Source organism: Panthera leo, chromosome B4 (assembly GCF_018350215.1).
Source record: "Panthera leo isolate Ple1 chromosome B4, P.leo_Ple1_pat1.1, whole genome shotgun sequence".
In the NCBI taxonomy this organism is placed as follows: domain Eukaryota; kingdom Metazoa; phylum Chordata; class Mammalia; order Carnivora; family Felidae; genus Panthera; species Panthera leo.
In genome coordinates, this window is record NC_056685.1 from 54,154,371 (window position 1) to 54,170,650 (window position 16,280).

Consider the following 16,280-nt stretch of genomic DNA (forward strand, 5'->3'; position numbering starts at 1 on the left):
TGCCATTTGCAGCTACGTGGATGGAACTGGAGGGTATTATGCTAAGTTAAATTAGTCAGAGAAAGACAAATATTATATGGCTTCTCATATGATGACTTTAAGAGACAAAACAGATGAATATAAGGGAAGGGAAACAAAAATAATATAAAAACACGGAGGGGGACAAAACATGAGACTCATAAAAATGGAGAACAATCAGAGGGTTACTGGAGGGTTTGTGGGAGGTGGGATGGGCTAAATGGGTAAGGGGCACTATGGAATCTACTCCTGAAATTATTGTTGCAGCATATGCTAACTAACTGGGATGTAAATTTAAAAAATAATAATAATTAAAATAAATAAAATAAAATATAGCCTCATTAATGTCAGAGGCCATTTTCATCTTTTTTATTTCAGTTTTTTTTCTAGGTATTTTATTTCTAATATACAGGGTTATTATATGCTCCATGTCTACTATATAATGATTCAACAATTCCACACATTTCTCAGTGTAATCAAGACAAGCATGCTCTTGGGGCGCCTGGGTGACTCAGTCAGTTAAGCATCCGACTTCGGCTCAGGTCATGATCTCACAGTCTGTGGGTTAGAGCCCCGCATCGGGCTCTGTGCTGACAGCTCAGAGCCTGAAGCCTGCTTCCAATTCTGTGTCTCCCTCTCTCTCTGCCCCTCCCCTGCTCATGCTCTGTCTCTCTCTGTCGCAAAAATAAATAAAAACATTAAAAAAATTTAAAAAAAAGACAAGTGTGCTCTTAATTCCTTTTATCTATTTCACCTATTCCCCTGCTTACCTCCCCTTTGGCAACCACCAGTATTTTTTTTTTTCCTGTATTTAGGAGTCTGGAGTAGATTTTTTTTATTTTTTTATGTGTTATTTTCCTTAAAGTTTGTTTTATTTCTTAAATTCCACATAGAGTGAAAACATATGGTATTTGTTTCTCTGACTGACTTATTTTATTTAGCATTATACTTTGTAGGTTCATCCATGTTATTAAAAATGGCAAGATTCCATTCCTTTTAGTGGCCAAGTAATATTCCACTGTGTGTATTGGGTGAGTAATATTCCATTGTGTGTGTGTGTGTGTGTGTGTGTGTGTGTGTGTGTGTGTGTATCTCACATCTTCTTGATCCATTCATATATCAATAGATACTTGGATACTTTGGTTGCATTCATTTCCTGGTTTTGGTATATAATGCTGCAATAAACGTAGGGTTGCATATATCTTTTCAAATTAATGAAACTAAAAAGCTTTTGCAACAGAAATGGAAACCATAAACAAACCAAAAAGGCAACCTACTGAATGGGAGAAGATATTTCCAAATGATAGATCCAAAAAAAAGTTTAATATAAGATACATAAATATCTTATATAACTCAACACCAAAAAAACAAATAATCCAAGTAAGAAATCCAAATTAAAAAAATAGTTCAGCATAGGACATGAATTGAATTTTTCCAAAGAAGGAATAGATGGCCAAAGACATAAGAAAAGGTACTAGCATCACTAATCATCAGGAAAATGTAAATTAAAAGCACTGTGAGATATATCTTTACACCTGTAAGAATGGATAAAATAAAAAATACAAAATAACTAGTGTTGTTGAGGAAATTGAGAAAAAGGAACCCTCACGCATTGTTGGTGGGAATGTAAATTGGTACAGCTACTATGGAAAGCAGTATGGAGCTTCCTCAAAAAATTAAAATACATACCATACAATCCAGTAATTATACTACTGGATGTGTTTTAAAGTAATCCCTATACTCAATGAAGAGCTCAATCTCACCACTGCAAGATCAAAAGTTGCATGCTCTACTGACTGAGCCAACCAGGTCCCCTCCCCCAGCTACTGAATATTTAACCAAATAAAATGAAAATAATTTAAGAATTTTTTAATATTTATTTATTTTTGAGAGAGAGAGACAGCATGCACAAGTAAGGTATGTTCAGAGAGAGAGGGAGACACAGAATCTGAAGCAGGCTCCAGGCTCTGAGCTGTCAGCACAGACCTGACATGGGGCTCAAACTCACGGACTGTGAGATTATGACCTGAATGAAAGTTGGATGCTTAACTGACTGAGAGACCCAGGCACCCCTAGTTTTTTAAATATTTTTTTAAAAGCCAGTAAACAACTATAGACATAATTAACAAATATACAAGTAAGAAATAATAAAGAAGAAAGAGCAAAGCCACATCCTTCATTCCACAATAAATACAGAGCTCTATTAGTGTTCCCCCACATCAGCATCCCATGGGAGACCTAACTTTCTATGTGCTCAAAAATACTCTCTACTATTATGCAAAGGGACCAGACTGCATTCAGGTGTTATTTTATCAAACAGAATATGTACTGGCACTGCTGAGTTCAAGGTCTACGATTTTGGCCTTAACTTAGGTGGGGTTAATAGACCAGGCTGTGCTGGATCCCATAGCTGAAATAGATAGCAAACCCAATCAGCATCCAGACACCAAATCGGGCCCAGGTGGCAGCTGTCATCTGCATCATAAGGTAAACATTCATGAAGATGCTCAGTAGTGGGACAAGAGGCAGAGCAGGGACCTTAAAGTGAAGGGAACTGGAGCTCTGAGGCTGTCTCCAGATGACCCCAGTAAGCCCAGTGATGAGCACCAGGAGCACCACAACCACTGAAATCCACACTGGGTCTCCAGAAAGCAGAATTGGCCACTGGGCCAGCACCAAGCAAAGAAGAATTAGCAGCAGAGCAAGCAGTGAGGAGCAAACACGGACAACCCGGCCAGAGAGTGGAGTTGGGGAGGAGCTGCCTGGAAAAAGTAGTCCTTGTAGAGTTAGCATTTCTGCTGCCAGTCCACTCTCCTCCTGAACCATTGGTTCATTTCCTCCACTCTGCTGATATCGAAGGATGAGAACACAAAGAGCAACCAGGGAGTAAGCTAGCAGAGACTCAAGTGACCTGAGGTCCACAAGATCAGTGAGTTCCAAGAAGAATGCCATGTTTGCTGCAATAATACTAAATATCACAGAAGCCATGATGCGGGAGTATGAGCCAGTACGCACTCTAGCAAGGACAGGGAACAGGAGGCCATCTTTTGCCATCATGTGTATCAACCGACGAATGGGGAACATAAAGCTCAAAAGGCTGGCAGAAAGACTACAGAAAAATCCAAAAGCTACAACATAGTACGCAGGTGCCCAGCCAATAAGGAAAAATGCCTCAGGCAAGGTGCTCCCACGTTGAAGCTGATAGTAAGGCACCATAAGCGTAAGTGCTGAGGAGACACCAAAATACAGCACAAAGCAGATGAACAGTGAAATCATAATGCCCATGGGGATGGAACACTGAGAATTCTGCTCTTTCTTGACTGTTGTAAGAACGATGCTGAAACCTATAAATGCATAGAAACAGGTAGCTGTTCCACGGAGAATCCCCTCAAAGCCAAATGGCACAAATCCTCCAGAGCCCAGAGGGCCCAAGCTTGAGGTGTCATTGAGTCCAGCTTTTACATAGTCGTCTTCTGTGAGCTTCCAGTTTTGCAGGTCTCCCTTAATGAAGCCAGAGATGATGAAAAAACCAAGAACCAAAAGTTTCACCAATGTAATCACTTTGGCAACCAGGAAAAATGTATCAAATGGCAGAGTCTGCAATTCGATGAGCAACAACATTAGGCCCACAACAATGAAGCCTAGATATTCTGCAAGTACTTGGGGAACATGAGGTGAGATGTTCTCATTAAGGGTCTGAGCGATCTGGTTCCCAAACAGGTTGGCAAAAACTAAGGTCCAGGCACAGGCCACAATGGCTGTATCAGCAACAAAGGAGAGGATGAGGTTCCAGCCACTGAGGAAAGCCCAGAGTTCACCTATAGTGACAAAGCTGTAGAGATATGCAGAGCCAGAATGGGGAACCTGGGTACGGGCACTAATCTCTGCATAGCACAGCCCAGCCAACACAGAAGTTAGGCCAGCCACCAAAAAGCAGATCACAATGGATGGCCCTGCTTGACTGCTAGCCACCTCACCAGCCAGGACATACACACCTATACCCACCGTGCGGCCCACACCGAGGGCAACTAAATCCAGAGTGCTCAGGTGGATGTTAACTTGAATCCCATGCTCTGTTGGCATATTTTTGTGTACCAGCTTTTGAAAAAATCTGCGAAGTATCTGATACAGCATTCTAGCTGGAATTGAAGAAGATTCTAGGATCAGACAGCTGTATCAAGCCCATGTAGTCTGGGATCAGTCTGGGATCATGTTTGGTGAGGCTGAATTAAGCTAAGTTGACTTGGGGCTGCCACAGTCCATTGGTCAGGCTTCAAAGATGCTGTTTTGTATTTCTTCTGGTGTCTGTTATCCCTCCATAATGCCTAAATAAACAATAAATTCATACTGAACAATTGTGTTCAACCAGGCAACAAAAGCTCAGAAGTCCAACATCACTTGTTGAGCACAAATATAGAAACTGACACTAAAGACATCATAGAAAAGTCAACCCTGCTTTCTCCCCTGAAAAACTGCAAAATACTTCCCAACATTTCCATTTTTACACACCATATGACGTAATCTCACATGGGTTCAACTAACTCATGTAGCTTCATGTACTAATTAAGCTGTAAGACACAACAGGGTTTGAATTTATTGTGTAATAGTTCACACCATGGATGTTTGTGTGGTACTTGAACATGAGTTATGACACATTAATTCACAGACGAGAGGGCCTCATTGCAGTTATAGAACCATATTTTAAATACCATCTGAATTTAAAATACAAATATTGGTCCCCCAATCTTAAAACCCTTAGCCTCCAAATCAGCTAGCCAATGTCAGACGTCATTATGGCCCCCTTTCTCCTCATTCTGTATCATTCATTTAGCTGTACTGATGGCAAAAAATATACACTCCAACCCTTTTCTTTACCCACTTAGGCCCACATGGGGTGCTGTGAGAAGACATGAAGGGGGAGAAAGGGGCAGGGCCTTCATAAACACCAGTATGAAAGAGAGAAACATGCTGTCTGGTGAGAAAACACTGGAGAAATGGATGAAGCAGCCAACCAAGGGTCCATGAAAGGGAGAAGAGACAGAAAGGCCATTTTGTGAATTCTGACATTCAATAAACCTCACCCAAAACAACCAAACAAAAATTTACCACATGTTATGTCCACAGTTAAGAGAGTATGAGGGGTAGAGAGAAAAGAAATAAGTCACCTAGCTCATAGCTCACAACCAAAACAATTCCCTCTGTCTCCTCCCTCTCTGGCTTCTAGGAGAGAAGGTGAGCTCATTTCTGCAGATGGTCTCCTCAGTGGCCTCACTGTGCTCTATAAACACACTGCACCATCTGTGATGTCAGTTTTCAGCAGCCTTGGAATCTGCCCTGCTCTGTGAGCTTGTATTAAAACACTAACTGTAACTCCTCAGTAATTTTTCACAAGGAGTTATTTTTAACTCCCACAAACCATTGTCTGACTATACTAAATATATTTTCTTAATTAATGTACACCACATGTGGTTCTTCTTTTCGCCTCCTCCCCTGCTGCTATTCAAATGGCCCCTCCTCAAGGAGAATAAGTTTTGGATGAACAATTCACAGCAATGCCCCAGAAAAGTAGTGGAAAACAGAGAACACAAAGTCATGCAGCCCTCACTTTCCTCTCTACTCAGGCTTTGATTTTGAGAGAATTTTTAGCAAATGTTGTCAGAGGTTTGTAAAGACAGAATAATCAAGTCAGAATTGAAAAATATTTTTTATACATTATCAGAAGGTATGCTTGGTATTGGTTGGACTTCCATCTACAAATCCATCTAGATTCCTTATTTGCCATTTACCAGTTCCAATGTTATGATGTACCAACAAACACATCTGACCAATAAGGAAGGTCAATTAACCCATGGAACTTTCTGCACAATGAATGTGATTGATGTGTCTCCACCCACCCCCAGGCTTCCAAACCTCTTGTGGTTCACCAATGCCCTTCCTTCATAGTCTTACCTGTTACTGATTCCTCCAACCTCATCTCCTGCCCAGTTCCTGCATTCAGCCATGAAATTCTACACTGACCCTATCCCCTTGCCTCTAATGCCCCCTTGTTTTCTTCCTATAGCTAACCCCCACTTCTCTTTCAGTTCCCAGCTCAGAAGTTGCTTCCCTAGGAAGTCTCCCTTGACACTTATGCTGCCCTTACCCTTACCCTTATGAGTCTCCTAGCACCCGGCTTACCCCATGTGCCATTTATTCTAATATATCAACATTTTAGGTCAGCTGCCAGTCTCCTCCATTAGACTGTGAGTTAGGTGCACAAAAAATATTTGTTGAACAATTGTATAAACAGAGAAGAGAAATCTGAAAGAGCACATAATCAAATATTCTTATCTACTTGATTTTGAGTATACACTTTGTAGCCAAGCAATCTTTATAAACCCAGCTAATGTAAATATATAAATGGTATCATCTTCCCTGTAGAAGGCAAGCAAAATGTAAAGTGTGGAAGAAAAACCAACTGTGATAAAACTTTGACCACAGATAATGCCTGGCAAGTATGATTCACACAGGGTGATAACGAATTGTTTCCTTTTGAGGACACTTGTCTTGAAACTATCAGGTTGCCTTGGGTTATATGTAATGAACCACCCATGCCCAGTTAGAGAATCCCCACTTTTTTGAAGGCATCATACTCAGGCCTTAAAATCTAGGTAGGATGTCCTAAGGCAGAGGTCTCACTTCATGGGACACAGGGAGGCATAATGAAGACAACTGGGGGACACTTTCAAACTTCATAACCTCTCCTTCTGGAATTCTTGTCCAACTAGCAATGTACTTCCCATGACTGCTCTAAACCACCCCAAATGACAAGAAATTATCATCAATTTCAAAGCAAAGATATTGTAAAGCTTCCTTCACAGGAAGGCAGCACAGTTTAGTAGTCAAGAGTAAGGCTCTGCAGGTAGATGGTTCAGGTTCAAGTCAAAACTCAACCTCATAGTTGGGTGACTGTGGACAAATTAGCTCACCTCTCAGTGTGTTAGTTTTCACAACAGTCAAATGGGAGTAAAAGTAAATACCTCATAGAGTTTTTGTCAGGATTTAGTGAAATGATGCCTGTAAAGTACTTTGCTCAGTAACTAGCATATAATATGTACTTAATATATTCTACCTAATACTTAATATTCAAATCTGATCCACAGTCCCCAAACTTTGAAAATTAGTCTTTATAAATGTCTAGCCTCAAAATCACCCACTAAAACTCAAGCCTGTTAGCTAGTCTTCATGAAACAATAAAAACAGTTTTATTCCATAATTCACTTTGAAACCCTAAGAACTCTAATTAGACACCCTCTTACATGCTGGTGCTAACCCCTTGGGGGTCCTAGGCTTATTGAGTTAGACCAGGCATCCAAATATCTAAGGCTCAAATATAATAATAATAATAATAATAATAATAATAATAATAATAATAATACATAATGAGGCAGATGCCTCATCTTATTTCTGGAAGAGTCAGTGCTGCGTACTACAGTGGTAAAAGCGTTGAACATTATATGAGAGATTTTGGATATAAGCGCTGGCTCTTGTGCTTGACTACATAAACTAGGGTAATTTGCTTAATATCTCTAAGCCTCAGTTTCCTCATCCATAAGGAACCTTACTTTACTTCCCTTATTGGATCAGTATGATAATTCCATGAAAAGATACAAACTGTAATGTACTGCTCTTGGGAAATTAACTGGGTCCACCATCCTGAAGCACAATCTTAGTGGAATTAAGAATGCACACATAGTCAGCACTGTAGTTGTTGAGTGGATGGATGTATCTAAATACACATGTAGAGCATAGACTGGAAGATCATTTATTAAATACAGGAAAGTAAGTACCCTCCCCACCCCCCACTGTGAGGAGGGGAAATGAGAATAGAGATAGGAATGAAAGGGGAAAATAAAATACATTTTGTAAAGGGGTCTGACAGGAAGCAATGGGGCTAATAGTTCATGACTGAGGGAGCTGTTGACTCCACTCTGCACTACAGGTTTAACAAAGAAATTACATGAGAAAATGTGAGAGTACAGGGTTTAGGGCATGATAAATGGCAGGCAGTCAACAGATTTTAATTGAAGGGTAACTGGATCCTATAATCATCAGGACATAGAGAATACAGAGAAAGACTACCCGCTAGAAAGAGGGTGGAAAACAAGGGAAGATGGGACACCCCTCCCACCAGTTCCCTCTGAACCCATTTCCCTTTTCCCAATTCCTCTTTCTCCTTCAGCTCCTTGTCTCTGAAGGCTTCTTACTGGGCACTAAGGATGCTTGTACCTCTTTACTCCCTCTGAGGAACCATATCCAGACAACTACCTCCCCACAAAGACATGACAGCGGTTCTTCACATTTGTTGAATCACAGAGCCCTCTGAGGTTGGTCACCTCAAAATAATATTCTACACTCTTCTGAAGTCCATCCATGGGCCCTGAGCAGAAATCCCAGAGGACCATCTGAACGGAAGGTTTAGAGATGGCTAATGCTTTTGATCATTTCTGTTTCCCTCAACTTTGTTGTGCAAGGTCGCCCTTGTGTTCTTCCCACCTTTACTGAAGATGAGGGAAAGTGGGATAAAGACAAAGTATGATGATCCAGAGAAGCACCCCACAGGAAAAAAAAAAAAACATCTGGGAATTAAATAATCATGTCTATTTTACTTCAACATATGCAGGCAGAACAAACAAATGAACAACCAAACTTATAGAAGACAAAACAAACCCATGGATTGGGAATCCTAAGACAGCCTACCACAAACCCAACTTATTACAACACAGAGAGAAACATTACCCTCAAACTCCATGTTTAGAAATGCCCTTTCCCTGTGAAATAATCCGCAATTAGTCCAACAGTTTATATTCAGTCCAGACTCTCTGACCTAAATGTCAGAGTCCTGCTGTAATTCTCCCCCTACCCTCAGGCTCATCACCTCCTTACATCCTGACTTACTCTTCGTGGGATGAGACTTGGTACTGGGAAAGTTTCCTGTCCTGCCATGGAGGCCATCCTCACTCTTTTCTGTCCATATTGACCCTCCAGCTCTTCTCAACCCTATTCTACAGCCTTCCTCTGCATCTACGAAGCCTTGCCTAAGCCATCCTGACTGACGCCCATCTCCAACTTTCCTCCTCTTCCCACCAGTACTTACAGCCCATCCTGATGCACAGCTGAAACTGATTTTCCCTTTCTGTCTGATGGTGCCTTGTGTGAGTCACTGAAATTCCTTACAGTCTAAAAGCTAAAAGCTTCTCCTAAAAGCTTCTAGGAGGCAGGGCCAGGATCCATATCCCTTCTCCTTCTGGATGCCACAGTCTCATCTCCAACTCTCACTACCCAGGAAAAATATCTGCTCATAAGTGTGCCAAACAACTATAAGAGACATTTAGGACAGAGGAAATGAATATATAGATGTATTTATTTACTACTATACCTTAAAATTCCAGGAAGTAGGACTTTTCTTTTTCAAAGAAAGAAAGGTCCAAACCAAGGTGTAGATAGGACACTAGAACATGCACCATCATCTATTTCAAGAGAATTTCCTGAGGAAATTTCCCAATGAGGGACCTGGGTCTGTGAATCTAAGTTTAATTAGGAAGCAGTCTCTCCCAAAGGAGGTGCTTAGCAAAAGGAGATGCTGAAAGAAATGCAGAGAAGATCCAGGGAAAAGGAAGTCAGCTTTTATGGATTCTATAATGCCCTCAGCTCCCCTTTCTTTCCTTACTCCTGCCCATATTACTCTCAGTCTCTGAGCTCCTTCTAAACTCCAAAACAAAAGTTCTATCCCAAATAACTAAGAAGAAGAATTTCTGTCAATTCCAACAGTACACTACTTAAGTTGCAAGGGTGTCTTCCTTTCTCAACCAGCACCACTCGCTCCCCTTTGTCCTGGGGGCCATTGTGTTCACTCCTCTGTCTCTAAGAAGATTATTGCCCTCACTCTGGACGTTTCCTTTTCAAAACATTCTTCCAAGTGAGAAAATTATACTGGTTCTCAGGGTTGGGTGTTAAATCTTCTGCCAATCAGGAAGTTGGCCTTGTGGCTCCTCCTGAATACCTTCAAAGAGAGTTTGGATACCAGTTGCTTTGCTAGAAGTTTGAAAAAGACTTGAGAGTAGTGCACTGAGGCTGTTAAATAATTAAATCAAGCTCTAAAAAGTTCAGAGAAATGGACATTAAATACAACATCTCCAGAGTTTATATCAATCCCTTTGTATCCAAGTACAACTCCTTCCTGATCCCAAAGTATATAAATTCTCTCAGCCTCCTTAAAAGTTTTCCAGACAATAAAATCTCCAGCCAACTGAACCAGTGGCTCCCAAACAAACCAGTATAAGCCTTTTTGGATAGCTGAGCTTCCCCAGAGTTACAAAGTCCTAAATCAAGCAGCCCTGCATCTCTGGTAGAGGGCAGTCAGGAATGCAAGAGTAGAAGCTTTGTGTTCAGGGCAAGAGCTTTAAATAATAATGTGTGGTGCACAACCAATACTTCCAAAGCAGAAACAATTCAGAATATATATGAAAAGCTAAACAGAATAAAATCCACCATGAACACTGGGGCTGAGTTTCATATCCCAGGGTAAAAGACTCTTGGTTAACAAAACCAATGAAAACCATTGGTTAACGAAACCAATGAAAAATGGAATCTTCCCATTTTCTCTCTCTCTTTGTACTTTATCTAGAAGTCTGTGTCCAATCATAGTCTTTCATTTATTTATTCAAATATAGTGGTCCCCAATTATTTAGCACTGCAAATAAAGCAAAGAAAAACGCAAACATCCCTCCACTCAAGTTGCTTACATTCCTTCAATAGGAAGCAAACAATAAATAAGTCATACAGAGAAAGATGGATACCATATGTTTTCACTCATATGTGGATCCTGAGAAACTTAACAGAAGACCATAGGGGAGAGGGAGGAAAAAAAAGAAGATAGAGAGGGAGGAGGCCAAACCATAAGAGACTCTTAAAAACTGAGAATAAACTGAGGGTTGATAGGGGGTGGGAGGGAGGGGAAGGTGGGTGATGGGCATTGAGGAGGGCACCTGCTGGGATGAGCACTGGGTGTTGTATGGAAACAAATTTGACAAGAATTTCATATTAAAAATAAATAAATAAATAAATAAATAAATAAATAAGATAAATATATATTGTGTAAGATTTTCAATCAATGCAGCAGAGGAAAGAAAAGCAAGAAAAGGTTAGGATGTTCTCTAGTGGGTTTTATTATTTTAAAATGGGTGATCCAAGACAGCCTCACCTTCACACTGTTGTGTAACTGTCACCACCATCCATCTCCAGAACTTGTTCATCTTCCTCAGCTGAAACTCTGCACCCATAAGCAGTAACTCTCAGTTCTTCCCTCCCTGCAGCCCCTGGCACCCGGCATTCTACATTCTGTCTCTATAAATTTGACTATACTATGTGCCTTGTATAAGTGGTATCATACAATATTATCCTTTCGTCACTGGCCTATTTCACTGAGCATAAAGTCTTCAAGGTTATAGCCCATGTTATAGCATATGTCAGAATGTCCTTCTTTTTTAAGGCTGAATTGTGTTCCATTGCCTGTATATCCCACATCTTATTTATTCATCCATCCACTGATGGGGATGTGGGCTCTTTCACCTTTTAGCTGTTGTGAGTAACAATGTCTTTTTGAGTCCCTGCTTTCAATTCCTTGCAATATATGCCAAGAATTTGGGTTGCTGGATCATACAGTAACTGTATACATAATCGAGAAATCATCATATTGTTTTCCACAGCAGCTACAACATTTTACATTCCCACAGGCAATGTATAAGTGTCCCACTTCTCTACATCTTCACCAAGACTTGTGAGCCTCTGTTTTTGTTTTGTTTTGTTTTTAATAGCAGCCCTCCTAATGGGTGTGAAGTGGTACTTGGCTACTTTTGAGGAATAACAAGCCCTGTGGGGCCAGGACAGAGTGAGCGAGAGGAAAGCAGTCAGGGATCAGGACAAAGAGAAAGCAGGAAGCCAGATCCTTCACGGAAGATCTGAGAGTCACTGTGAGGAATTCGACTGTTACTCTAGGTGTGATGGAAACCCTAGGAAAACGTGAGTTTCACATGTTGCCTACTGATTTTCATGTTCTGTGAACTACATATTGGATTCTCAAAGTAAGGAGAGGACTTCTCCAGGATTTGAACAAAGGCATGGAGACAGCTCGCAGAGCTGTCAATAGATCTGCAGTTTCTGATAACACAATGAGCCCTGAACTATCTGCATTCTTGCATCTGCCACCCTCTCTAGACACCAAAGCAGAGATGCCATACGGCCACCCATGGGAGAGTAACATGATGGATTGCTTTCACTGAAGCTGTTCACTTATGGATTATCTCTAGACAGGACCCTATCACTTAAAAATCAAACAAAAATCATTTTAGTACAATTCACTATTGTAGGTTATCCCCACCATTATCATGGATAATCAAGAACTGACATGGAGATAAAGAGGGCTTTTTCTGGAACCTGGTAAAATTAAGAACCCCAAAGACAGGTGTAGGGAGACTCTCAGAAAGGGGGCAGGAACCATGTAAATTAGGTACTCACAAGCCTTGCAGAATTAAATAGATGAATCCAGTCCCAAACCCCAGATGCCTCAGGAAGGACTGTCAAAAAATGTCTGAAATGATCAGAGCTGGAAAGAGAGAAAGGGCCCCAAAGGGAAGCCTGAAATCACATTTCTGAGAGGCATAGAGTACTTTCATAACCTCACTTCCTCTGGGCAAAAAGGATGAAAGCTTTTACATCAAGATGAGAAGTCCAAGGAGTTATTCAATTTCTCAACAATAAACAATCTGAAGATAATGGCTGCCCAACCATTTATAAATGTTAAAAAATACACACTTGTATGTGTGGGAAGCAGGGGAGATAGAGGGTAGAGAAGGATAAAAAATTTTTGCTTCTTTCCCACAACATCTTTGGAGTCACTGCTTCATGCACATACCACTCTAGTATCATTGCACCATTATTTGGGTAAACAAGCAGATAGCCAGAGCTTCTCTAGAGGCTGTATAGACACCACATAATCTAGTATCATTCCAGGATGGTTGTGAACAAGGCAAATTTCTTAGTCCCTCTGGGATAACTGCAGAGAAGACAGAGTTAAATGCAATGCTCCTCATTCATGATCTGACACATTTACAGGTTTAGTTTCAGTCATAATCCAGTTTTAGAAATTCTTAACATTTCTACCACACCTATCAAGATGATGAGCTTGACGAATCAGAAAAGCCTGAGCTTCTGCTTCTAGAGGTCTTCAAAAACTAGATAGGCTACCAGGGAGAATCAAAGTGAGATTTCCCAAACATGAATCAGAAAGACAGCTGGGAAAAGTGAGAAAATGATGTGATACACTGATGTCAACAGTGAAAATAAATGTGTTCTCTACTTACTTTTATGATTCTCTACTCCATTTTCTCAACCCTGAATCCTATAAACACAGAACACCTAATAAAAGTCCTCAGGAATCTCACTGTGGTTTTGATTTTTATTTCCCTGGTGATGAGTGATGTTGAGCACCTTACACCACCTCATCCTGTCAGGATGGCTAAAATTAACTACACAAGAAACAGTGTGTGTTGGCAAGACTGCAGAGAAAAGGGAACCCTCTTGCCCTCTTGCACTATTGGTGGGAATGCTAACTGGTGCAGCCACTTTGGAGAACACTATGGAGGTTCCTCAGAAAACTGAAAATAGAAGTACCCTATGATCTAGAAGTTTCACTATTAGGTATTAACCCAACGGATATGAAAATACAGATTCGAAGGGGTACATGTCTCCCTATGTATATAGCAGCATTATCAACAATAGCTTATCTATGGAGAGAACCCAAATGCCCACTGACTGTTGAATGAGTAACGAAGATGTGGTGTGTGTGTGTGTGTGTGTGTGTGTGTGTGTGTGTGTATAATGGAATATTACAGCCATCAAAAAGAATGACATCTTGCTATTTGAAATGAAGTGGATGGAGCTAGAATGTATTATGCTAAGTGAAATAAGTCAGTCAGAGAAAGACAAATACCATATTATTTCACTCATATGTGGAATATAAGAAAAAACAGATGAACATATGGGGTGGAAGAGGAGAGAGGAAAACATCACAAGAGACTCTTAATGATAGAGAACAAACTGGGGGTTGATGGAGGGAGGTAGTTGGGAGATGGGCTAGAAGGGTGATGGGTATTAAGGAGGGCACTTGCTGTGATGAGCACTGGGTGTTATATGTAAGGGAAAAATCACTGAATTCTACTCCTGAAACCAATATTGTACGGTATGTTAACTAAATAAGATTATCTGAATATAAAAATAATACAAAAAATCCTGAGGAATAAACAGCAGAAGGAAACACATCTGCCTATCCACCTTATTTTCCAAACTAAAGCTGTAATGTAGTTACAATGAACACTTTGTCTTTGTTTACAATGAGCACTAATCTACACTCATTTTTTCCAAGTCTTGTAAACAGCTTTTTTTTTTTTCCAACCAAATCCTTCCTTTCCTTGTAAGCACAGAATCTAGAAAACCATCCAGTGGTCCTATATATCACTCTACTCTGTATCCACTTTTAGATTAGCAGTTTTGTGTGGTCAGAGCCCATGGTTTGTTCTACCATGTACACACTAAGTAATATGCTACACACAAGGGGGTTTAGAAAGGCCGGCTATCTCTCTGGTTATCTTCATTCATATCTTTAAATGCAACCTTCTGTCCTTCCATGTAAGTACTTGGATGTCTCTTTCTGTCTGTATTCTCTCACCAGACTTGGCTTGGTTCCTGTCATTGCCCTAGGTAGCTGCTCACATACTCACCATTTCCCTTGGAAAGTCAGTTTTGTTTTGTTTTTTGTTTTGTTTTGTTTTGTTTTGTTTTGTCGTAGGAAAGACACCAGACCATCTGAGTCATATGAAAGATGTATAATGCCTCAAAGTCCTGAGTTTTTATCCAAATATAGATCAATATGACTTCTGAACAAATATCCATCTACCTCACCCCAGCTCTGGCAACATAATCTATAACAACTAGCCTCTATAACCACTTATTAAGGGAAACTCTTTATCCCTCTTCCCTAGTTCTTTCTGGTCTCCAGTTGGCCTTGTGGTTTGTATAATACAAGAAAAAAAAAAGCACAAGCATAAAGCAAAAGAATGTACCATAAAAATCACTTTTATCAATTTGGAATATACTTTGTGAAGGAAACTGGTTTTTCCACATGATTTTTCTTTAAGGTTAAAATGTAACTGCCTTCTGGAAACACATAACATGTATCAAATTATGATGGAGAGACATTGAAAAGAACTGCTGGAAGGCAAGAGAAAGACAACTAGAAATAAATATTTGCCACATATAATCAATAAAACAGATGTCATGCATGGATAAGTGCTGTCTTGGGCTTCTGGTGTTGGGGTACATCCCACAGTGTACATGGTAGTTGGGAGGGGAGAAGGGTGGAGAACATTTTAAGACTGCCGAGGCCTTTAAAATTAAAGAGTTTCAAATATGCTTGAGATAACAACAAACTGCCTCTTGGAGACCCAGTGTCTTAAAGACCACTAGGCAGCCACACCCCAGGGGAACTTGGTAATCTCTTCCTCCTACAGCCTGACCTGACCTATAATCAATCCCCACCACAACTGTTGTAAATTAGATAAGAGAGGCAGGGAGATACCTTCAGCAGCTGTAAAAAATAGATATCTAATTTCTTAAGCAAAGAGGAAGAAGACTCTCAAATTCTCTCTGATGGTGGATGGACCACCTTATGAAACTGGCCCTGCTATTCAGCAGAGTCCACAGCAATGTCCTCCCTAAGAAGATATGACACAGACACTTTCAGAATCTCCAGTGAGAAAGTGTGGCAAAACATGAAGGAGGCAGCCAAGCCAGGTAGAAGAATCTTCATTCATTCAAAAAACATGTCTAAGCACACTATGTGCTGGGCCCTGTGAGAAAGACAAAGATGAATAAAGCAAGCTCTGCACGAGGTCAGAAAGGAAAGGCCAGGGAGGAGGGCAATGCAAAGAAAGAGGTGGGAAGGACTAAGGAGGAGTAGGGCCAGGGAATAACCCAGAAATCCTACCTGCTCTTCCCAAACTTGCAGGGCCTTTGGCCTGCACCCCCCAATCCAAAGTCTAGCTCTGGAGCCATGAAATACCCTCTGCTCAAACTGCCCAGAGCTTTGACAGCTAGCAGCACTCCAAGCCCAGTTTCTTCCACTCTGGTTCTGTCTCAGTTTTCTTGCCAATTCTATAAACACAAGA

At 40.6% G+C, this 16,280-nt stretch overlaps 1 protein-coding gene across 1 annotated transcript; it reads right to left on the reverse strand.

Annotated features, from left to right (window-relative positions):
- Nucleotides 1-2,360: 2,360 nt before the first annotated feature.
- On the reverse strand, nucleotides 2,361-4,102 carry LOC122224324 (cationic amino acid transporter 3-like). The gene has a single exon (XM_042945991.1). It carries the CDS (start codon nucleotides 4,099-4,101, stop codon nucleotides 2,398-2,400), a length of 1,704 nt encoding a protein of 567 aa, XP_042801925.1. The 5' UTR covers nucleotide 4,102; the 3' UTR covers nucleotides 2,361-2,397.
- Between the last annotated feature and the right edge of the window lie 12,178 nt (nucleotides 4,103-16,280).